The sequence below is a fragment of the Malania oleifera genome, chromosome 10 (genome assembly GCF_029873635.1).
Source record: "Malania oleifera isolate guangnan ecotype guangnan chromosome 10, ASM2987363v1, whole genome shotgun sequence".
NCBI lineage: Eukaryota > Viridiplantae > Streptophyta > Magnoliopsida > Santalales > Ximeniaceae > Malania > Malania oleifera.
The window spans coordinates 6,302,695-6,327,441 of record NC_080426.1 but is presented as its reverse complement, the minus strand read 5'-3'; the positions used below and the strand labels follow the sequence as shown (position 1 = coordinate 6,327,441).

The window sequence follows — 24,747 nt, the reverse complement described above, 5'->3', positions numbered from 1 at the left end:
GAATTTTCAGCACATATAGAGCAGTATGAGGGGCAGATAGACCTTGAAAAACATGAATTGAGGTTGCTGGATTCAAAAGTCTAGCAACTTTTGGAGAGTGTTGTCCTGCATTGAAAAGAATGGCAGAAAAAGATTCGTATAGTTGATCCTGCAGGGTGCAACTTGAGGCATTACTGTTGTTGCTGTTCTACATTCATGGCAGTTCTGGAATAATGTTAAAATGATTTTCTCTTCGTTTTTTCTAAAATTTAATTTTGGGTCAAAAGGAAAGAATAGCACGCTTTAATTGGTATTTTCCATCTGCATTCTAAAACAAGGAAGAAGTTAATTTTCTTTTTTCATATTTTTTGAAGTTATTGTCATCCTTGGTTATGTCAATGAACGTCCTCTTTCTACAGTGCAGGTCAATCAATGGAGAAGAAATTTCTCTCTTAATCTTATCAGGGAAATATATTGCAATTGCTTTAGTTGACCAGTATAAGTTAAGGTATGTATTTCTGATGGTATATCCCCATTTCGTCTAGTTAAAATTTCCTCTCTCTTTTTTTTTTTTTTTTAAATGTGGGTTTAAAACTGAAGGGTTCTCTTTTACTCAAAGGAATGATTCATGATTCTTAGAGGAGATGGCCTAATGTTAAATGTTTTTGCTAAATCTGTTTTTGCAGTCGGTCTTGGCTAGAGAATGTTTGTGTGTCAGACATCTATGGTGGGAACTCAGGATACACTGGTGAGAAGTGGAGGTCCCCCAACCCACGCACATTTTAAATTGAATTAATATCCCTTGCTCTAGTACTGCTCTCCTCTCCATAATACAAGGAATAAATGGCTGCCTTTGAACCTTTAGATGTCGGATGTTGTTAGAGTGACTGCATTCAAGGTAGATATTATTAGGTATAATTTGGAGCTATGTTTGTATTTTATGGATCTTAGTTGAAAACATGAATTAACCAATTTTTGTCCTGTCATGACTAATCTATATAGAATAATCTTCATTGGGTCACTATGTTTCATCAAAAAGGTACTTAGCATAAAAATGGCCATAAAATTTTAATGAAATATCATCTTTGACAATGGGAAGTTGTTATCCAACTGCTATTTAATGGTGGTCTGTAGGCCCTGATAAGATGACTTGCAAAATATCTCTTCCTTTTCTCTCTCCTCTCAAATCCATTTCTTTATTTTCGTATGCCATGAAGGAATGAGGTCTCAGGTTCATCATTTGAGAATGCATGGAGTGGGGGCCGGGGGGATGCAGTTCCATCTTTCTTCTCGGAAGAATCCAGTTCAAAAATTTCTGGTTGAGGGTTTCTTTGGTAGTGGAGGAATGGTTTTATGATAGGTTGTCTTTGGCTTTTGGTCAATTAGGTAGATGTTTATGCATTATTAAATTTGGGATGCTCTATTGGATGGCAATTAGGTCTACAAAAAAGGGAAATTTCTTGAGTTAATATTGGGTTGGAAATGAGAAAAGACTCTCTGTATTTATTCCAGGTTGGCTTAGAGGTGATGATTGGAGAAATTTTGTGCTAGGATTCTGATAACTGGAAATGTTGGAATATACTGGCAAGGAAGTTGGTGGTTCAGCTTTGACTGGGGGTGGAGTGGGCCTGAGTCTTTGACAATTGTATTGGAATTGGGCTTTATGGGAAGTGTAGCTGAAGTTGGGGTGTGTAGTGTTAGATGGCAAGCCGCAAGAAACAATCTTCTCTGGAAATGAAGGCTGTTCAGAACAGGGAGGTAAAGCATTGGCTGGTGCTTGCATAGAACCAGGAGGATAGCAATGATGGTGTTTTGATTCAATATCAGTGACATTTCATAATTGATGCAACTCTGGAAAATAGAAGCAGGGGATAGAAGAATTTCTAATAAAGCTGGGAAATTAGTCTGTTTGGTTTGGTCTGGCTAGGATGATAACTGTCTAAGGGCAGCCAATCAGGTATTGAGATGCAGATAATTTTGAACTCCACCTTAATTCAGAGTTGCAGAGTAACAATTTTAAAAAGACATAATGACATCAGTTTTTATTTTGTGAAGAGCTTGATAGATTCAAGGAGTGGCCTGAGAAGGGTCGTCAGGGGATCCACATTTGGAGACTGAACTGGATGATGAATCTGATGAGAGGAAGGATTTTGATGCTGAGTTTGGCTGTGTGGCCTAATTATTTTATGGATTTTGTGAGCAATATGGATGTACCTAAAATTTCTTGGAATCCATGGATCATTCCCATGTTTCTGAGACTTCTACAATGTGATGTATCTTAGAATAGTTTGGGAAGTTAGTTGGGCAGCTACAAATTGCTGGAATTGGTTGACAGTTCTTACATAGTTCACAATTTGTTGTCTTGTAGTTTTCAGCGGTAGCTGCTTTGCTCTATGATGTTATTCATATAGAAGCACCAAGAACAAAGAAGGAAGCATGGATGATCTTATTCTTCTAGTCCATCTCTTTTGTTTCTCTCTATCTTCCCTCTTCCTTTCTTCTTTATAACTTCTAGTTGTGTTCCTTCAAAGCTGCCTCTTTTCTTCTTCTAAGCTTCTTGGAACTCGCATTGCTAACCCCGTCCTAAAGAGATTGCATCAGTGGGTATCAAAGCCCTTTTCTGGGATACTGATGGCTGAAGGGACTAGGTTGCTGGATCTGAAATGATTGGTGGGGATTATTAGGAATCTCATTTGTGAGATTTCTTAAAAACTGGAAAGATATGTCAAGTAATGAAATGCTGGTGGAATTGCGCAATTTCGTGACCGTGATTAATTTGGAGAATACTCAACTTGCAAATCAAACTCAATTGGCAACTTCAAATGCTGGAGCTAATTCATCAACAGTCAATTCTCAGGTACTTTCTCTATCTTCATGAGTTGAATTTCCAATATTTTTGGGAGAAGATTTGAAGTGTTGGTTGTAAAGATGTGAGTAATTTTTCGAAGGGAATGAAACACCCTCAGATTCTAAGGTCAAAATTTCTGTTCATTCAGATTATAAGGTTGAAATTGCAATTCAAAGGACCACTTAATATTCATTAATGAATTCCCATGAGGAAGCAGCACGTGCAAAATTCTGTATGGGAGTGCATTTCGTGACTGATTGGATGGTAAATGATGCCATTGAGTTACCTGAGATTTCACATGCTGCATGAAATCCCTAAGGTGATTGTCGCCATTTGTTCTTTGATCCTGTATTCCTGGAATTACTTGGTGTTTGGGATTTGGAAGGTGGCGATGGCTTTAGTTAGACAGAGGCAGTGGTATGGCACAGAGAAGCAGACAGGGATCATGCATCACTTATGAAACAAGATAAATGGGAATTTTGGCTGTTCAAATTGCTGAATCTGCCTTGGAGTTGCAAAGATGCCTAGGCAAAAGAACAATAAAAGAAACAGAACAGAGAATTTTTCAGGTTATTCAAGTTTAAGACCTAGAATTGACATTTTGTCTTTTGTACCGGTTATGGAGGCAGAGCAATTGCATTGAGAACTTTGAACTCCATAAACCAAAATTGCCAAGCGGATGACTTAGGTTAGGATAATCACCAAGAACTCAAATCACTATGAAGATAATAGGTGGAAATATGCTTATTAAATGTGATGACCGTTCTATTTTTCTCCTGATTGATAACAAAAGTAAATAGAAGGGGGCAGTTTGTCGCAACCCTTCTGGAATGACCATTTTGTGGTATTGGTTCCCTTACAATAGGAATCAATACCAAAATCGGCATAGGGAGTGAGCCCTTCCTTAGGGACCAATTGCAGGAGGAATAGGGCGATAGCCATTTCCTCAAGGTGGCTGGGCCATTGCCTTACGACAATCATACTGAGGGCTGTGGTATCAACACAAAACCTGAGATCAAAGTCCGTGAGTGAAAATCCAATCATATTATCTCTCTCAGTAGCTTCACAATTCTAATTTTTTTTTTGTTTGAGGGGGGGGGGGGGTTTGGATGTGTTGGGGGGATAGAGAGGGTTATTGAATTCAATGAATTTTCCCACTTCCAGATTTTCTCTATGTGGAAATGAGACTAACAATGGATACCTAAACCTTAAGGAGTGAAATTGAAGTTTGTTTAAGTCAATGCCAACAAAAAAGTGGTGAAAGGTAAAAAAGATGGAGAGTTATGGAAAAAGCTGAGAGAATAAGGTTTTTTTTTGGCATGTTTCCTTTTAGCTATAACTTGCATACTCATGTTTTTTGTCAAAGCTTTCTGGCTAGTATGGGGTTCTATGACCTCAGTCTGAAATTACTTTTTGATGTTTGTGTAATCTTGGAGATTGTGCATTGAAATTTGTGCAAAATTTTTGAAACTTTCAATAGAGGGGCTGCAGCCATCAAGTTTCATAGGCATTTTGGTCTGTCTTAGGGGTTATTTATTTATTTATTTAACTTATGCCTGCTGCTTGAGAGCTTTACCATAGTTACCTGGGTTGCGCTGCGTTTCAGGTCAAGATACAGGTTCAGAAACAGAGTACACCATTTAATTATTACGCCGTTCTTAGGAGGGTAGGCATAGTCAGTGCTCCATTTCAGATCTTAGTACGATTGAACCATTCATATGGGTCGATTGGTTGGTACGCGTTGTTGGATTGCAGTATGTTTTTTGAACTGTTTACTTAGGATGGAATGTAGAATATAGAAAAACCTAATTGTATCATAGTTCATGGGGACCCAGGTGACTAAGGCATACTGCCAACATAAAATTTAAAACAGCTATTCATTAGTCTGCCTCTCAAATTCCTATGCAAACATGACCAAAAATATTCACTTGGTTTCACAGAGTTCTGGTTTTTTGGGGGGTCAGTTGGAGGTGAGATGCACAAATGGAGGTAACCCACTCCCATCCCATACTCCCCCCTCCCAAGATTTGAACTTGTGCCTTCTGACATGAAAGCCCCAATCTTCAACCATCAGGATGTCTCTAGGGGATTCCCTTGTAATTTGGAACACTTCATTTAATTGTCACTGTGTTCTTTTAGATGTAAACTGCATCAGCATTTTTTTTTTCTTCAGAGGTTTCATTACTGCTCTTGCAAAGTGTATCTAGGGGTGAGCAAACGGTCGGTTCGGTTAAATTCGGGTAATTAACCGAATTAACCGAAAAATTCGGTTAAATAAAACCATTAACCGAACCGACCGAATTGATGATGGAAACCGAACTGACCCCGACCGAATTGCCCATTCGGGTAATTCGGTTAACCGATTTTAACCGAAATCATTTAAAATTAATTGTTAGAAATATAATACAATGATAAATTTTTTTTAAAACCAAATCTAACTTAATTAAATACCTTATTTATTAATTTTATTAATGAAAATAATATTTTACCGTAAAACAAAGAATCGAAATATGTTAATTAAACTCCTTCATGCACTTGCATAAGCAAAATTTATATTCATAAATTATATTTAAAATCTAATTAATTAGTAATTCGGTTAATTCGGTTAACCGAAATTTTTTTACCCTTAACCGAACCGAAACCGATTAACCGAAATTTTTTGGAATTATAACCGAACCGACCGAACCGGGATTTTTACCCGAACCGAACCGACCAATTTCGGCCGGTTAATTCGGTTAATTCGGTTTTCACCGAATTTTGCTCACCCCTAAGTGTATCCATTTTCCATTTATGTACTTTTTTGTCTCTAAGAATATTAATGATATCCCATTTTTGTTTATACATGCTCAGTGTATTTGATTATGACTGCACAGATGTCTTTTGCAGGTCATTATGTTGTGATATGTGGCTATGATGCTCATACAGATGAGTTCGAGATTAGAGACCCAGCCAGCTCTAGGTATTATCTTTGTTTCATCTTCCCTCAAGAATAGATTGTTCACTGTAGTCATATCATCACAAAAAGAAGAGAACTTCTCAGAAAAGGATCATCAACCCTAATGTTATCGATTTCAGTTTCTCTAATGCACTACAAATCATAATTAGGCCATTCAGGACACTGATAATACATTGTAATTTTATGAACATTTTTCCCAACATTTTATGGGCTTAAGGTATTGAGTAAACTAAACACGGTTTTCTATTATGAAAATTCATTATTAGACCGATAAGCTTAAAGTGTTATCTCCTTTGTTAAAGGTGAATTTGTTCCCTTTTCTTTGGATGCACTGCTTTTAAAAAGTAAAGTTCAATGCACTGCGTTTAGTAAAAAGATTTTTAATATTTCAAAATGCTAACTTTTAGACTTTCTTTTGGGGAGCCACAAGGTGGCCAACTGGGCAAGCTAAACCTAGGAAGTGAAAAATCCAATGATAGGCTTGAGCTGGTGAAATAAATGGAATATTTATCTTTGGAAACATTTACCCAGTGGATTTTATGAAAACCATTGGAAGGTAGTTTTTAGTGAGAAAGTAGAATGTGGCTCTCTAGAAGTGGAGAAGAATTGAAATAGTATTTCTTATTATTTTAAATTAAGGTACAATCTGTATGTCTTATAGACTACAAGGAAAATCTAAAAGGAAAGAATAACAAAATGAAAGAATGACAATTGCTAACAAATCTCCTAGAATATCTCCTAAGAATATCTCCTAAGAATATTTACATAATTACATAAATTTCTCCTATAATCAAGGAGAGTTGACTGGATAAATTTGGAAACTTTCCAATACTCCCCCTCAAGCTGGTTTGAAGATGTTTTCCATAGCCAGCTTGCCGATCAAATTTTCAAATTGCTTATTTGGTAGTCCTTTTGCAAGTATATCTGCTACTTGTTCAATAGTAGAGATATAGGGTAAACAAATCAGTCCATTGTCCAGCTCTCCTTTATAAAATGCTTGTCGACCTCAACATGTTTTGTTCTATCATAAAGCACTGGATTGTGAGCAATGGCTATGGCAGATTTGTTATCGCAATACAGTCTCATAGGCAGTGGATTAGTGACTTTCAATTCTTCCAATAATTTTTTAACCCACAACACTTAACGAATTCCATGAGCAACTGCTCTGAATTCTGCCTCTGCGCTACTCCTAGCTACCACATTTTGTTTTTTGCTTCGCCATGTAATGAAATTTCCACCAACCAAGGCACAATAACCAGAAGTTGATCTTCTATCGGTTATACTCCCAGTCCAATCTACATCAGTGTATACCTCAACTTGTAGATGTCTATGGTCTTCAAACAATAGACCTTTTCCTGGAGTTCCCTTTAAATATCTTAGGATTCTATAAACTGCATCAAAGTGGTCAGGCCCTGGTGAGTGCATGAATTTGCTTACCATATTGATAGCAAAGGCTAAGTCAGGACATGTATGTGATAGATAAAGTAGCCTTCCAACCAATCTTTGGTACTGGTCTCTATTGGTTACATCTTCAGGCTTGGCAGGTGTAAACTTGTTACTCCAAGCAAGTCAAGCACATATTTTCTTTGTGAAACAAAAATACCTTTTCTTGACCTTGCAAATTCCATACCTAGAAAATACTTCAAGTCACCCAAGTCTTTAATCTCAAATTCATTAGCAAGCATTTGTTTTTAATTTCTCGAGTTCCTTATTGTCATTACTTGTCAAAATAATATCGTCAACATAGACAATTAGAATAGCAACCTTCCCTTCACTTGAGTGCTTATAGAACATGGTGTGATCAGCTTGACCTTGGCTGTAACCACGACCCTTTACAGCCTTCCCAAAGCGTTCAAACCAAGCTCTTGGAGATTGCTTGAGCCCATACAATGATTTTTTCAATTTACACACCTTGTATCTACCAACATTACCTTCAAAACCTGGTGGTAATTCCATAAACACTTCATCCTCTAGATCTCCATTTAAAAAAGCATTCTTTACATCCAACTAGTGTAAGGGCCGGTTAGAATGTACAGCTAAGGAGAGTAACACTCGGATTGAGTTTTTCTTGGCCACTGGAGCAAAAGTTTCTTGATAGTCAATTCTTTATGTTTGTGTAAACCTTTTTGCAACGAGTCTTGCCTTATATCTCTCTATATTGCCATCAACCTTGCATTTAGCTGTAAACACCCACTTGCAACCTACAATTTTCTTTTCCTTTGGTAAATCAACAATTTCCCAAGTACTGTTGTTTCAAAGTGCATTCAAGATCTTCAAGAACTGCTAACTTCCAATCCGGATGATCCATAGCTTCCTGAATGGTCCTTGGAACAAATAGGTGAGAAATATTGGATGTAAATGCCTTATGATTATGAGAGAGTCTATGGTATGATAAATATTTGACAATGGGGTGTGTGGTACAAGTTCGAACTCCTTTCCTAATGGCTATAGGTACATCAAGGTCAGTAGATTGATCAACTGGAAGTGTAGTAGAAGGATTACCTGGGATTTTTAAATGACTAGTTTTTGGAGGTGATTGTCAATTTAGGTGTAATCCCAAAAGGGGGGGGGGGGTTGAATTGGGTATTAAAAATCTTTAAGTTTATTTTACCACTTAATCCCTATTTCAATATTTAACAAATTAATTGCAGGGGCTTGAAATTAATTCAAATTATTATCTCAATAAATTCTATTTTACCCAATTAATTATCAAGTGCGTATAATATAAATCAACATACAAACATGCAAAAGTTGATAATGAAATGCAAGCAGAAATTAAAAAGATAAGGGAAGAGAGAAGGCAAACACGATTTTACAAGATTCAGCCAACCCGGCCTACGTCCTCGCCTTGAGCAACTTGTTCAAGGATTCCACTAAATCCCTGCTCCTTTAACTGGGACAGAGCTTCCTTTACAATCCGCTACTTACAAGAGGTACAACTTCCTCTTCACCCGGTTCACAACCTGAACCGTGATTACAATATAAAATTTCAAATCTGCAAAAACTCAATATTGCTTCTAACAAAGCTAATAAGTACAATGGAAAACCTAACACATATTCATATGATAAAACTTGAAGCTCAGTATGTATGTAACAATGATATCGTTATATGAATGATATGCTTTACAAATCAATTCTTTAAATCATTATCTCCCAAATATGATTTTATAAATAAATGCTTTGGAGAAAAAATAAGGTTTGATTTCAGAATACTTTAAGCAAGATTAGAAAACAAGATTTTTTCAAAAATAATCTTTGATAATGCGTAGATCTATATTCTTGCTATCAATAATCTGTAACGTTGGATCTTTGAATAAATAAATAGCTTTGAATATAGCAAAGAATTAAACACTACGTTTGAAAAATAATATCCCTTAATAATATGTATTTAGAGGTTCTTAGGATTTGTAATCAAATACTTCTTACACTAATCAAATAGAAACCCTTTGAATGAAGATATTTTTAAAACTTTCTTCAAGATTTTAGTTTTAAACAAAAGTTTTTCTCAAGTAGTGATCTTCCACACACACACACACACACACATATATATATATATATAGATAATAACTCAAGATCAACTTCTCAAAATGAATATTCAATGATAAGTTTGTGAGATGAAAAACTCTTTGAGAACAAGCAAACACTTAGTTTGATTACCAAACCTCAATACCAAAGTTGTTTGCACAATAGTTGCTAGAACCCCTTTTGAAAATCAACGTAGCCCAAGCATTAATATGATGTAAACGCTTTGAAATCGCAAACAAGAGCTTAGCAATAAGTTCAACAATGTTCAGAGATGTGTATACGTTCAAGGCTCCTAATTCTATTACAAAAGTTAAGGCACTAGGGTTTAGAGGTTGATTATATAGGTAATCTCGGCCTTAGGATAAGTCTTGACCATTGGATCAATTTGATCAAGTGCATAACCCGCATGTTCTCTCGCTAAAGATCAGTTTTTTAAACTTCCAGCAGGTTTAGACGACTGAAAATTCGGGTTCAGACGTTTGATGTTCCTTAAAGCACTGAAAATTATAGTATGGACATAGGGTCAGACGACTGAACTAAGGGTTCAGTCTTCTGAAGTCCCTAGTTTAGACGACTGAACTGAAGGTTCAAACGTCTGAGAGTGTTCTGCCTGTTCTGTGTTTCAGTAATTAAATCTTCAAATGAGTGAACTAATTCTTCAGTCTTCTGAGGAAATTCTTTAGACCTCTGAAGAAAAACTTCAGTCGTCTGAAGTTGAATCTTCAGACTTCTGAGGGTAATCCTCAGTCGTTTGGGCAGACCCACTTTAGAATTTTTAGTTTAGTTTTCAAAATCATTTGAGCTCTCTTGCTTTAACCTCTTATAAAACATTTTCTAGGGTTTAAAAATTAGTTCTCTAAATCCATATTTAACCCTAGAAGGTTTTCATGAGATGCATGTATATATATTTTGAGCTTCTAGCTATATCATATAAAATATGCACATACATTAATTCTAAATACCCATTTCCATGACGATCTTGAACTTGATGCTTGCATAAGATGCTTGCATCTTCATTCTTCTACTCTTCTTAGTTTCATGACTTCATCATCTTTCGTGCATGCTAAGTAATGTTTCTGCTCACATTCTCAATGCACAGATCAAATACTAAGTGATTTGTCATTATCAAAATAGGATTGTACTCATAGAGTCAATAATCTCTTCCTTTTTATGATGACAAATACATGAGCAAAAATATAAAATGGGTTATGCCTAACAAGGCTCTCCCTCAAATAATGCACAATATAAAATTCAGCACAATGTAAAAAAAAAAAACTTTTGCAAGCTAATTTTTTAATTTTGCTAACTATTTTTGCCATAACCTTATATTCTTCTCCGGCTTTTGACATCAACAAAAAGGTATATAACAAAAATGTTCTGATATAATTATATCTCATCTTTTTAAAAAAAAATATGTAAACTTTATATTTCAAAATTGTATTGTGAAATATGTCTCCCTGTGTTATTCAATGTACTTCTCTCCCTTGCTAACGTAAAACTGTGTTATTGAATTAAATTTCAATGTGAACATACACAGTGTGTTAAATTACATAGATATGAATAATCAAAACAGTCACTAAAGTTCAAAGGGTTATGTGAGGATCAACATATGTCATTTAACATGCAATCATTTTGCTATGAATTTAATAACAAATGTGAACAAATGAGCCAAATTTGAAATTTCTAACAAATTGTGAATATTAATTGATGTTGGTCCCCCTAAAGTATGTAATCTAATATAATTCTAAGCAACTTCTTGACTATGCATCAGGCCTAATTCACGTCTAATTTGGATAAACCTATCCTCCACAAGTGGGTTCGTGAATATGTCTGCCCATTGTTCATCTGTGCATACAAACTCAAGTGTCACATCTCCTTTTTGCACATAATCACGAAGAAAATGATGTCTAATTTCTATGTGTTTAGGTCGTAAATGTGATATAGGGTTCTTTGAGATGTTTAATTGCACTAGTTTAATCCAAAATCCATAAGTTGTTGCTTCATGTGTAACGTTTGAGCACAACAACTTCCTGCCGCTATGTATTCTGCCTCAACTGTGGAAAGAGCAACTGAATTCTACTTCTTAGAAAACCAAGAGACTAAAGAATGTCCTAAGAAATGACATGTGTCACTCGTGCTCTTTCTATGTAGCAAAATCAGCATCTGAATAGCTGATAATCTCAAAGGATGTATACTTAGGATACCATAACCCCAGTTCAATAGTTCCTATCAGGTATCTAAGTATTCGTTTGACAGCTAACAAATGTGACTATTTTGGTGTAGCATGAAATCTTGTGAACAAACATACGTTGAACATTATGTCAGGTCTGTTGGCAGTTAGATATAGTAAGCTATCGATCATTCCACGATAAAGCTTGACATCTACTGATATACCTTGTTTATCTTTGTCTAATTTCAAGGAAGAGCTCATAGGTGTCCCTAGTATTTTTCAATCTTCCATATTAAACTTTTTGAGCAGATCTCTAATGTACTTCGATTGATTTATAAAAATTCCATGTTTTGTTTGTTTGATCTGAAGTCTTAGGAAGAAATTTAGTTCACCCATCATGCTCGTCTCAAATTCATTTTGCATAGTGCTTGCAAACTCATTGCACAAGTATTTATTTGTTGCTCCAAATATGATATCATCTACGTATACTTAAACTAGGAGCATGTCATCTTTCTTAGACTTTATGAAAAGTGTTGTATCTATCCTCCCTCTGATAAATCCATTGTCCAGTAGAAAACCGCTTAGTCTTTCATACCAAGCTTTAGGAGCTTGCTTTAAACCGTACAATGCTTTTGTTAGTATATAAACGTGATCCGGATTTTTATGGTTTTCAAAACCTGGGGGTTGTTCTACATAAACTTCTTCACTTATGTAGCAATTTAAAAATGCGCTTTTGACATCCATTTGATACAACTTGAAATCCTTAAAAGCAGTATAGGCTAAAAGCATTCGAATGACTTCCATTCTAGTTATAGGTGCAAAGGTTTCTTCAAAATCTATTCCTTCTTCCTGGTTATATCCCTAAGCTACTAGTCTTGCCTTATTTCTAACAACTATCCCATGTTCATCTTTCTTGTTCTTATATGTCCATTTTGTTCCAATAATTGTCTTATCCTCAGGTCTAGGAACTAATGTCCATACTTTATTTCTCTCAAACTGGTTTAACTCTTCTTGCATGGACATCACCCAAGATTCATCCTCAATTGCTTCACTCACATTCCTAGGTTCTTCTTGAGACAGAAAAGCAAAATGACTAATCATATTCCTAAGTGAGGATTGTGTGGCTACTCCACGTAATGGTTGATTCACCTATTATTTGATCAATGGGATGACTCTTTATGTACTTCCATTCTCTAGGTAGTTCATTAACCTCATTTTCAATTTGATTAGTTTCAGCAGATGATTCCTTAATTTCATTTCTTTTTTTTAAATCATTTTCAATAGACAGTTTTTCAAATTCCTTATTTATTTCAATTTTATCTTCATCAGCCCTTTTAGAGAAGGGATTTGACTCATCGAATACTACATGAATGGATTCTATAATGGTTAATGTTCGTTTATTATATGCTCTGCAGGCTTTACTATCTAAGGCATACCCTAGAAAGATACCTTCATCTGATTTCACATCAAACTTTCTTAAATGTTGATTGTCTCTAAGCACAAAACATTTACAGCCAAAGACATGAAAATATGATATGTTTGGTCTATGACCATTTCATAATTCGTAAGGAGTCTTATTTAGAGATGGTCTAATCAAAACTCTATTTAGAACATAGCAGGCGGTATTTACTACCTCAGCCCAAAAGGACGTAGGTAGTTTATGTTCGTTAAGCATAGTTCTGGCCATTTATTGTATAGACTTATTCTTTCTTACAACTACACTATTCTGCTGTGGTGTTCTAGGAGCCGAAAAATTATAAGCTATTCCTAATGAATTGCAGTAGTCTTCCATGCCTTGATTTTTAAATTCTCTACCCCTATCACTTCGGATTTTAGTGACAGTATAACCCTTTTCATTTTGAATTTTCTTACACAGATTTATGAATTGTTCACATGCTTCATCTTTGTGACCTAAAAATAGTACCCATGTATATCTTGAATAATCATCAACTATGACGAATGTGTATGATTTTCCTCCTAAACTCTGAGTTGGGTTTGGACCAAATAAATCTAAGTGTAGCATTTGAAGTGGCCTAGTAGTGGTGATCACTTTCTTCTTCTTAAAGCTAGTTCTTGCTTGTTTTCCTAGTTGGCATGCATCATAGATTTTATCTTTTACAAATTTAGTCTTAGGCAATCCCTTAACTAATTCTCCCTTAACAAGTTTATATATTAAGTCCATGTTTGCGTGTCCTAGTCTCTTATGCCAAATCCAACTAATCTCATTTATAGCAGAAAAACAAGTAACATGTTGAGAAGCAAGATTGTCAAGGCTAGTGATGTAGACTTTTTCATGACGATCAGCAGTAAACAATATTTTGTTTTCAGATTTGTTCTCTACAGTGCATTTGTCATGTTCAAATGAGACTTTATAACCTTTATCACATAGTTGACTTATACTCAATAAGTTATGTTTCAATCCATCAACTAATAACACGTTATCAATGACAAGTGAAGGTTTCTTACCAACCTTACCAACTCCAATGATTTTACCTTTAGAGTTATCCCCAAATGTAACAAATCCTTCATCTTTGGATATGATAGATGCGAATTTAGCTTTATCTCCTGTCATATGTCACGAGCATCTGCTATTCATATACCACTTGTTCTTCGAGAAGGACAATCTCAAGCACATTTGCAAGACATAATTAGATAACTACTTTTGGTACTCAGATTTTCTTGGATCCATGGGGGTTAGTACTAGATTCTCCTTTGACTTTCCAGACTTTCTTAATTTTGACGTCTTTATTTTTGAAAGGACAGTCAAATTTTATGTGACCTAACCTCTTACATTTAAAACATGTAATATTTCTATGATAGTTTTTAGTTGGAACATACGATTTTGACTCTCTTACAAAATATCTCATGTAGAGATCTCTCTGTTTTAGATTATCCTTCCCACTAAAACCAAGGCCTTCATTCTCTAGGGAATTTCTTTGAGCTCCTAGGAGTTTTTCATAATTATTTTGACCTTCTGTAAATTTACAAATAATCTTAGATTTATTTTTCAAATTCTTTTCTAACTCTTCAATTTTCAAATCCTTGTCTTTCATGAGAGATGCATGAGATTCATTTTGACTTTCAACTAACTTCGAAAATTCTTTCAATTTTAATTTCAAACCAAAATTTTTCTTATTCATTTTCTCAAGCATTTTAAGGGTATACAGATATTCTTGATGCAATTCATCATAAGAAAACATGCTATTTTCATTTTCCGAATCACTTGAATAGTAAGATGAAGCAGAACAAAAAGATTGTACCTCGTGGTCATCGTGAGCCATCAGACATAGATTCGCAATCTCGTCATCACTGGATTCAGATTCTGAACTACTGGTACTGTGAGTATCCCAACCTACCTTTAGAGTCTTCTTCTTCTTCTTCTTAGACACTTTCTTTAGCTGGGGACAATCTTGCTTGATTTGTCCAAATTCTCTACAGTTATAACACATGGGAGGATCGTCCTTTTGCTTCCTTCTGCTTGACTCTCCCTTTTCTGTTTTTGAGCCCTTGAATTTTCTGGTGTATTTCTTGTTCTTTCTCATGAACTCTCCAAATTTCTTAGTGATAAGTGCCATGTTTTCATTTGATTCTGAATCACTTCCCTCACTGGAGCAGTGAGATAATGCCTTAAGTGTTGTAGTTTTCTTTGCTTTAATTTGCTCATCCTTTCTCTCATTTATTGCAAGCTCATAGGTGATGAGCAATCCAATTAGTTCATCAACAGACATCTCCTTCTGATTTCTCCCTTCTGTTATTGCAGTAGCTTTAGTTTCCCAAACTGGAGGTAGTCCCTTAAGTATTTTCCTTATCAACTCATAGGTAGGGTAAGATTTACCAAGAGCATTTAAAGAATTCGTGATGTGTGTGAATCTAGTGTACATGGATTGAATAGATTCATCAGCAGTCATTTTAAATGCCTCATATTCACTAGTGAGCATGTCTATCCTACTATTTTTTACTTCCTTAGTGTCTTCATATGTGACTTTTAATTTTTCCCAAATCTCTTTAGCAGTATTACAGGCCATCACCCTATTAAATTCATTTACATCTAGTGCACAGAATAACAAATTCATTGCAAAAGCATTTATTTGCACAGATTTCCAGTCTTCCTCTGTATATTCATCTTCAGTCTTATAAAAATTTGCCTTGTCAACTACTTTCATGGAACATGGTTTCCCTTAGAAACTATTTTCCATACTTTTCAATCCGCATTCAAAAGATATATACTCATCCTACGTTTCCAATAGGTGTAATTTACACCGTAGAAAATTGGTGGTCTTGTGGACGTGTGTCCCTCACCGAATGGAGTTACATCAATGTGTGTCATGTGATCTTTTTACAAAATGAATAGTTAAGTCTATGTAAACCCTCTCTAATACCAAATGTTAATTCAGGTGTAATCCCAAGAGGGGGGGATGAATTGGGTATTTTAAAAATCTTTTAAGTTTATTTTACCACTTAATCCCTATTTCAATATTTAACAAATTAATTGCAGGGGCTTGAAATTAATTCAAATTATTATCTCAATAAATTCTATTTTACCTAATTAATTATCAAGTGCGTATAATATAAATCAACATACAAACATGCAAAAGCTGATAATGAAAATTAAAAGATAAGGGAAGAGAAAAGGCAAACATGATTTTACGAGGTTTAGCCAACCCGGCCTACGTCCTCGCCTTTAGTAACCCACTCAAGGATTTCACTAAATCCCTGTTCCTTTAACCAGAACGGAGCTTCCCTTACAATCAACTGCTTACAAGAGGCACAACTTCCTCCTCACCCGGTTCACAACCTGAACCGTGATTACAATATAAAATTTCAAATCTGCAAAAACTGAATATTGCTTCTAACAAAGCTAGTGAGTACAATGGAAAACCTAACGCATATTCATATGATAAAACTTGAAGCTCAGTATGTATGTAACGATGATATCGTTATATGAATGATATTCTTTACAAATCAATCCTTTAAAACAATATCTCCTAAATATGATTTTATAAATAAATGCTTTGGAGAAAAAATAAGGTTCTATTTCAAAATACTTTAAGTAAGATTAGAAAATAAGATCCTTTCAAAAATAATCTTTGATAATGCGCAGATCTATATTCTTGTTATCAATAATCTGTAATGTTGGATCTTTGAATAAATAAATAGCTTTGAATATAGCAAAGATTTAAACATTACGTTTCAAAAATAATATCCCTCAATAATATGTATTTAGAGGTTCTTAGGATTTGCAATCAAATACTTCTTACACTGATCAAATAGCAACCCTTTGAATGAGATATATTTAAAACTTCAAGATTTTAGTTTTAAACAAAAGCTTTTCTTAAGTAATGATCTTCCACAAAAAAAAAAATATATATATATATATAAAGATAATAACTCAAGATCAACTTCTCAAAATGAATATTCAATGATAAGTTTGTGAGATGAAAAACTCTTTGAGAACAAGCAAACACTTAGTTTGATCACCAAACCTCAATATCAAGTTGTTTGCACAATAGTTGCTAGAACCCCTTTTGAAAATCAACGTAGCCCAAGCTTTAATATGATGTAAACGTTTTGAAATCGCAGACAAGAGCTTAGCAATAAGTTCAACAATGTTCAGAGATGTGTATACGTTTAAGGGTCCCAATTCTTATTACAAAAGTTGAGGCACTAGGGTTTAGAGGTTGATTATATAGGTAATCTCGGCCTTAGGACAAGTCCTGACCGTTGGATCAATTTGATCAAGTGTATATCCCGCGTGTTCTCTCGCTAAAGATCAGTTTTTTAAACTTCTCGCAGGTTTAGACGACTGAAGATTCGGGTTCAAACGTCTTATGTTCCTTAAAGCATTGAAAATTATAGTCTGGACACAGGGTCTGACGACTGAACTGAGGGTTCAGACGTCTGAGGGTGTTCTTTATGTTTTGTGTTTCAGTAATTAAATCTTTAGATGACTGAACTAATTCTTCAATCTTCTGAGGAAATTTTTCAAACCTCTGAAGAAAAACTTCAATCCTATGAAGTTGAATCTTGAGACTTCTGAGGGTAATCCTTAGTCGTCTGGGCAGACCCACTTCAGAATTTTCAGTTTAGTTTTTCAAAATCATTTGAGCTCTCTTGCTTTAACCTCTTGTAAAACATTTTCCAGGGTTTAAAAATAAGTTCTCTAAATCCATATTTAACCTTAGAAGGTTTTCATGAGATGCATTTGTATATATTTTGAGCTTCTAGCTATATCATATAAAATATGCACATACATCAATTCTAAATACCTATTCCCATGACGATCTTGAACTTGATGCTTCCATAAGATGCTTGTATCTTCATTCTTCTACTCTTCTTAGTTCCATAGCTTGTGTCAGGTTATATATATATATATATGCTTTAATCCTCGTGGCTTCCATGACTTTATCATCTTCTGTGCATGCTACGTAATGTTCCAACTCACATTCTCAATGCACAGATCAAATACCAAGTGATTTGTCATTATCAAAACAGGATTGGACTTATAGAGTCAACAGTGATGATTGATTCTGCTCTGAAATTATGGGATGATCCTTAGTATTAGAACGATACCTGCCTCTAGTATAAATACGAAGCTTAGAAGAGAGATTATTCTATAGCAATTCTCCCCAGGTTTGTGATTCCCTTATGCTTTGTACAGGCATATTAGGATTTCCACTTTTTTAACTATTTAAAATTTTAGTTCCTTGAATGTTTTGTAGAGGGATGTCAATGTCAAGGAAAACATTAGGAATTGGTATAGAAGTTTTCCAAAACTGATCTTCACTACTCTCTTTCTCCCACTGAAGATAAGTTTGGTTATAGTAAGACTGATTTTCAACAAAAATAATATTCATACTGATGTGAATTTTTTTCTTTCTTTTTTGAATTCAAACATTTGTACCCTCTCTTATTGGGAGCGTATCCAAGAAACACACATTTTTCAGCCCTAGGATCAAGTTTAGATCTAAGATGAGTTGGAATATGAACAAAAACAGTGCATCCAAATACTTTTAGAGGCAGATCAGAAATTATCCTATTATCAGGAAAGGATTTTTTTAGGCATGCCAAAGGAGTGATATACCGCAGCACACGGGTAGGCATTCTATTAATAAGGTAACAAATAATTAGAATAGCATCCCCCCACAAATATTTTGGAATATGCATAGAAAACATTATAGCCCGTGCAACTTTAAGTAAATGACGATTTTTTTCTTTTAGCGATGCCATTTTGTTGTGGGGTGTCACGACATGTGGATTGATGTTGAATCCCTCTTTCTTTCAAAAAATTTCCCAAAACTTGGTTGAAATATTTTGTACCATTATCCGTATGAAGTATGCTTATTTTTGTGTGAGTTTGATTTTCGATCATGCTATAAAAATTCTTGAATAATATTTCAACTTCAAATTTTCCATTCATCAAATATACCCAACAAATCCGAGTATGATCATCTATAAAAGTCACAAATCAATTTTTTTCGGATAAGGTAGTAATCTTAGAGGGACCCCAAACATCACTATGAATTAAATAAAAAGGTTTTGATGCACGGTAGCCTTTTGAATTGTAAGGAACTTGATGAATTTTTGATAAATGACAAACGTCACAATGAAGAGAAGTACAATCCAAATTTTTAAACAAACTAGCCAACAAATATTTTAAATAAGAAAAACTAGGATTCCCAAATCTAAGATACAACAACAAAACCAAGCCTTAAGTCCCACTAGGTGGGGTCGGCTATTAAAGTCCCTCTAATCTAAGATGCCAAAGCATTATTTGATCACGCACAGGGATTGAACTAGTACTACCACTCAAGCCCTAAGCTTGTTTATTGCCGAATAGGGTATCATCAAAACAATAAAGGCCATCAATCATCCTAGCATTGCCAATCATCGCCCCCGAGTTCTGGTCCTGAAATTCACAGTGAGAATCAAATAATATGATACGAAAGTTGGAATCACGGGGTAATCTACTAACAAACAGAAGATTGCAAGTAAGTTTAGGAACATGAAAGACATATTTTAATTTTATTTTCCTAGAAATTCTAATTGAACCTGCTCTTGCAATGGATGAAAGACTCTCATCTGCAATCCTAACCTTTTTATTACCCAGACAAGGATAATAAGATTGAAATAATTGAGATATACTGGTCATATGGTCAGATGCACCTGAATCAATAATCCAGGGTGCAAAGGCTAAAGAATTGGAATATGCACTCGACATATTACCTATTTGGGCCAAGGAACCAATGGAAGTACCGGATATCATATTGGATTTCAGGAGTTGAAGAAGTTGATCCATCTGCTTTGAACTTAGAACATTGGTCTGGGCTTCATTTGCTCTAGGAATCACTTGGTTGTTTCCAGGTCCAGGTTTGTTGCTCTTCCAATTTGTTGGTTTTCCATGTAGTTTTCAGCAGGTTTCTCGAGTATGGCATGGCATATTACAATAGTCACAACATACTTGAGATTTTTGATTAGGATATGACCGCTGTACAGAGGCATTAGCAGCAACCAAAACAGTAGGATTAGCAGCAACCAAAGCCGAGTTCTCCACTGTTCCATCAGCCCCTTTTTTGTTTAGCATAACATTCTGACGACAATCTTTACGTCTCACTTCAGAAAATACCTCTCCGAATGGAGGCAGAGGTTGTCTACCAAGATCCTCCCCCTGACCTCATCAAACTCATCATTGAGTCCAGCCAAGAATTTAAAAATTCTTGCATTTTTCACCATCTTCTTATTGTAGTTGCAGGAAGGGGAGCTTAGGCGCAACGGTAAGGTTGTCGCCGTGTGACTTGGAGGTCACGGGTTTGAGGTGTGGAAACAGCCTCTTACAAAAATGCAAGGTAAAGCTGCGTACTATAGACCCATTGTGGTATGCCCCTTCCCCGGACCCCGCATACGCGGGAGCTTTGTGCACCGGGCTACCCTTCTTGTTGTAGTTGCAATCATTAGGGCTCTTCCATTCATAATCATTGAATAGATCCAAGTCCTGCCACAGTCCCTTGAGGACATTAAAATACTTAGTCACACTGTCTTCCCCTTGTTGGGTCTTGCCAATTTTTTGCTGCAATTCATAAATTTGAGAATAATTTCCAAGGTCAGAATACATCTGACTAACTTTATCCCAGAGTTCTTTTGCAGTAGGATAGCACATGTAATTAGCACTAATATCTGTTAGGTTGTGGGCCAACAATGTATATCAAGCTTTAAAACTCCTCCGCACGTGCAGCTCGACAGAACGTGGAGAGATAAACACAGTGAATTTTTAAATACCACAAAATAAATGCAGGCGACAAGACTAGAACCCAGGACCTCTTGGTAACCAGCTTTGATACCATCTAGAAGTAGAGAAGAATTGAACTAGTATTTCTTATTATTTTAAAATAAGGTACAATCTGAATGTCTTATAGACTAGAAGGATAATCTAAAAGGAAAGAATAATAAAGGAAACTTAGGAAAGAATAACAAAAGGAAGGAATGACAATTGCTAACAAATCTCCTAGAATATCTCCTAACAATATATCCTAGAATATCTCCTAAGAATATTTACATAATTATAGAAATTTCTCCTATAATCAAGGAGAGTTGACTGGATAAATTTGGAAACTTTCCAACATGTTCATTTAGCAATCAATCATCTATATGTCATCAATATTGGTATGATCTGTGAATTTTTTAAAATATGACTTAAACTCTTATTGTTTTATTTGCGTGGAATCAAAAAAATCTTGCCTCTTATGGTTGCTCTTAACAATCTCCATTGTTGCTAGTTGGTAGAATTTCTCTTCTTTTCTCAGCATAAATTCTTCTTTTTCTTCAAGTAGTTCCTCTCTCTCTTTCTTTCAAAGCTTTTCCCCTTCTTGGTTGAAGGCTTTTCTTTGTTCTCTCCTTTTTACATGAGACCCCAACCCTTCTATAGCCCTACTTTTCTCTTTGGGATAAGGATATATTCCCCTTTGGGACTCCACCTTCTTTTGAAAATCTTTGTATTATTTTGATCTTATTTCCATTTCTTTTGTAGAATGTCTCCATTCAAGCAATTCTTCTCTTTTGAGAATGAGACCATCCACTTAAGTAAGGTTCGTTTGTTGAGCTCTATTTAAGACTTCTCAAATTATCATTTTTGAATTATTTTGAATACCTAAATTGTGTATGTGGCTCCCAACGGAATCTTGGATAATGGAAATTGATCTAAATTGCTCTAAATTAGCAGAGCTACTTTGGGCACTATGGTGCCCCCCACACCGGGTTCCAGATAAGTGGGTCACATAAGCCTTGGGTGGCCCCAAGAAGTCATTGGCTCCGTAGTGAGATTTGAATCAAGGATTTGCGCCTGTCAAGGCACTTGTCCAACTCTCCTCAGCACTATGTTGGTAGCTTGGTCCTTAGGGTTATATTTCGCCTTTTCTTTCTTTTGTATGGTTAAGAATTGACCATGTGGCTGTATTTGGGTTTCTTTTTTAGCTTTCTCAAGGCCTCAAAGAGCTCAAGCAATATGCCCTTTGATAAATATTTGTATTTAATCATTGCTTTCAAATTTTTGGTGCCAATGAGTCTGATTTTTTTCTTGCTTGTCCATTTGCCTATCTCCTCATTTCTATCTTTGTGATATTCATGTCGTAAATCTGCTTATAGAAGTTATTTCCCCCTATTTACAGTTTTTATGTTGTGCCTGACACTTGTCGACAATGCCGAGTCTCCAACCTTGTTCAAGAACTAAAAGAGTCCACATCTATTTACCTGAACAAAAAGTTTCGATAGGATCACCCATTATACCATCATTTGTTAGAAAACTTGCTAGATTCTTGCTTGTTTAACTGTTTATGGTTCTTCTAGAATTATGGAAGCATTCAAATATGGACAAATATATAATTTTAATCTTATAAATTTGTGATTTCATAAACATGCATGGTCAGCTGCATGTTAAAGCATGGCATGCAACAAATTAGAGCTGTAAATGTATTTCTGGTATCTAAGTGTAATTGACCAAGTATTGTTACGGGCTTGTTTGTTATCATTGTTGTTTTCTTTTTTGTGTTTTTGTTTATGCACAACAAAGAAACAGAATATATTAAAATACGTTTGTTTATGTTGCTATTTTTCTGTTTTTATTGTCGATTTTCAACAGTTTTGAATAAATTGAAAAACTAGATTTTATGGTTTGGTTTTCAATTGTTTTGGCTACTTGTTGCCAGAAAATCTTAATATTCATAAATAGTGATTTTTTGGATTAAATCATTTATTTTATACTCACTTTGATATTTAAAATTTAAAAAAAAAATGATTGTATGAATTTTAATATAATTAAAATAAAAATATACATAATTTTTTTAAAAAATTAAGAAATAATAATAAAAGTCAATTGCAAAATACAATTTACTATTTTTCAATTGTCATGCGCAATAATATTATCATTGGAAAGTGAATTCTGAAAATATAACAACAAAAAAACCAAGCCTTAAGTCCCACTAGGTGGGGCCGGCTATATGAATCATTTTCCGCCAATTTATGTGATCATAGACCATTTCTTTTGACAAATTCAGGGATATTAAATCTTTACTATCTCATTCCAAGTTATTTTAGGTCTACCCCTACCCTTTCTATTGCCTCTTAAAATAACTAATTCACTTGTCCTCATTGGCGCACTATGTGACCTACATTGTAAGTACCCAAACCATCTGAGTCATCTCTCCCTTATCTTATCTTCTATAGAAGTTACACCTAACTTACCGCGAATATGTTCATTTCTTAATTTATCTTTCAGTGTTATACCACTCATCCATGCAAGCATTCTCATCTCGATAACTTTTGCTTTTTTGGATATTCTGTTTTTTCATCACCCAACATTCTAAAACTATAACAATTAAGTAAAATAATTATAATAATTTTTATTTTTATTATAGTATTTTTAATTTGTGTTAATTTGCATTTTTATTATTTTAATCATATTTTTAAAAAAAATATTATTTGATTTAAGAAAAAAATGAACATTTTTTATTAAAATTTTAATTGATTTTAGTTTTATAAATATTAACCAAACAGGTTGCTAATTACTGGTTTTTAGTTTTGTTAAAATCCCAAGTATTTTTGTGAATAATGAGTAAATTGGGAAAGTGGGTAAATGTAGAAGATTATATATTATTCTGTAGGAGGATTATTTCCTTGTTTAGAATAGTTGATTGTATTATATAATGTAAGATTGAGATGTACATGATGAGAAGAAGAAATACAGAAATTTATCCTATCTTCATGGTATCAGAGCTAGGGTTTCTAAACCTTAGTTAGCAATGGAAGACGGCGCCGTCAACAGCAGAGGGTCAAGCTCCTCTGCAACTCTCGACGGCGACTCTGAAGTTACCTCCATCGTGGGTTCGAATGGGCTAGACAACTCAACCTTCCCACTCTCGGTGGAGAGATTGAATGGAAAAAATTTTCGTGAATGGGTTCAGTCCATCAAACTGGTGATTGAAGGTAAAGGAAGGTTGGGATACCTTACCGGCGAAAGGAAGAAGCCAGCCTCAACCGACATAGCCGCTCTGCAAAAATGGGAATCTGAAAATTCCATGGTGACTGCGTGGCTCGTAAACTCGATGAATCCCTTGATTGGCAAGATTTACCTGTTTTTACCAACGGCGAAGGATGTCTGGGACGCTATTCGCGAGACGTACTCAGATGTCGAAAGCTACTCCCATATTTTCGAGATAAAGACTCGATTGTGGCAGCTGCGGCAAGGAGAGAGAGATGTCACCGATTACTTCATAGAGATGACAACTCTCTAGCAGGAGCTTGACCTAAGCGTCGATGAAGAGTGGGAATGCCCTAGCGACAGCATTCGCTATAAGAAGAGACTCGAAAACGAATGAGTCTTCGTGTTCTTGGCTGGCCTCGACCGTGACCTAGACAATGTGCGAGGAGGGATCCTTGGCCGACGGCCCCTTCCTTCTACCCAAGAGGTATTCGCAAAGGTAAGGCGTGAAGAGAGCCATCGCAGCGTGACGATGAAAGGACCAACCGGACACAAGGGATGAAATATCGGCCTTGCTCTCGAGAAATCGCAGTGTTATGACGAAGGTTCCGACCGGACATACAGGGGATGAAATATCAGCCCTCAACTCGCGAAATAATGAGGTATCGGCCCTAATCTCACGAAATTCTACGGGTATAGGACAAAGGACACATAAAGGGAAACTATGGTGCGAGCATTGTCAAACCAGGCCATTCAAAAGATACCTGCTGGGAGATTCATGGAAAGCCTGCTGATTCGTGCGT

General features: G+C 35.3%; 1 protein-coding gene across 22 annotated transcripts in view; it reads left to right on the top strand.

The window, feature by feature from the left end:
* LOC131167043 (guanylyl cyclase 1) overlaps positions 1-24,747 on the top strand; it is a 46,048-nt gene that overhangs the window by 14,795 nt on the left and 6,506 nt on the right. For 16 of the 22 annotated variants that reach the window (XM_058125782.1, XM_058125785.1, XM_058125781.1 and 13 more), the window contains 3 exons: positions 399-487; positions 666-727; positions 5,714-5,786. In XM_058125782.1, the coding sequence (XP_057981765.1) occupies positions 399-487; positions 666-727; positions 5,714-5,786 (224 nt within the window). Of the gene's footprint in view, positions 1-398; positions 488-665; positions 728-4,433; positions 4,562-5,700; positions 5,787-21,499; positions 21,558-21,691; positions 21,862-24,747 lie in introns of those variants that run through there. The other 6 variants (XM_058125795.1, XM_058125797.1, XM_058125796.1 and 3 more) reach the window with 3 other exon arrangements.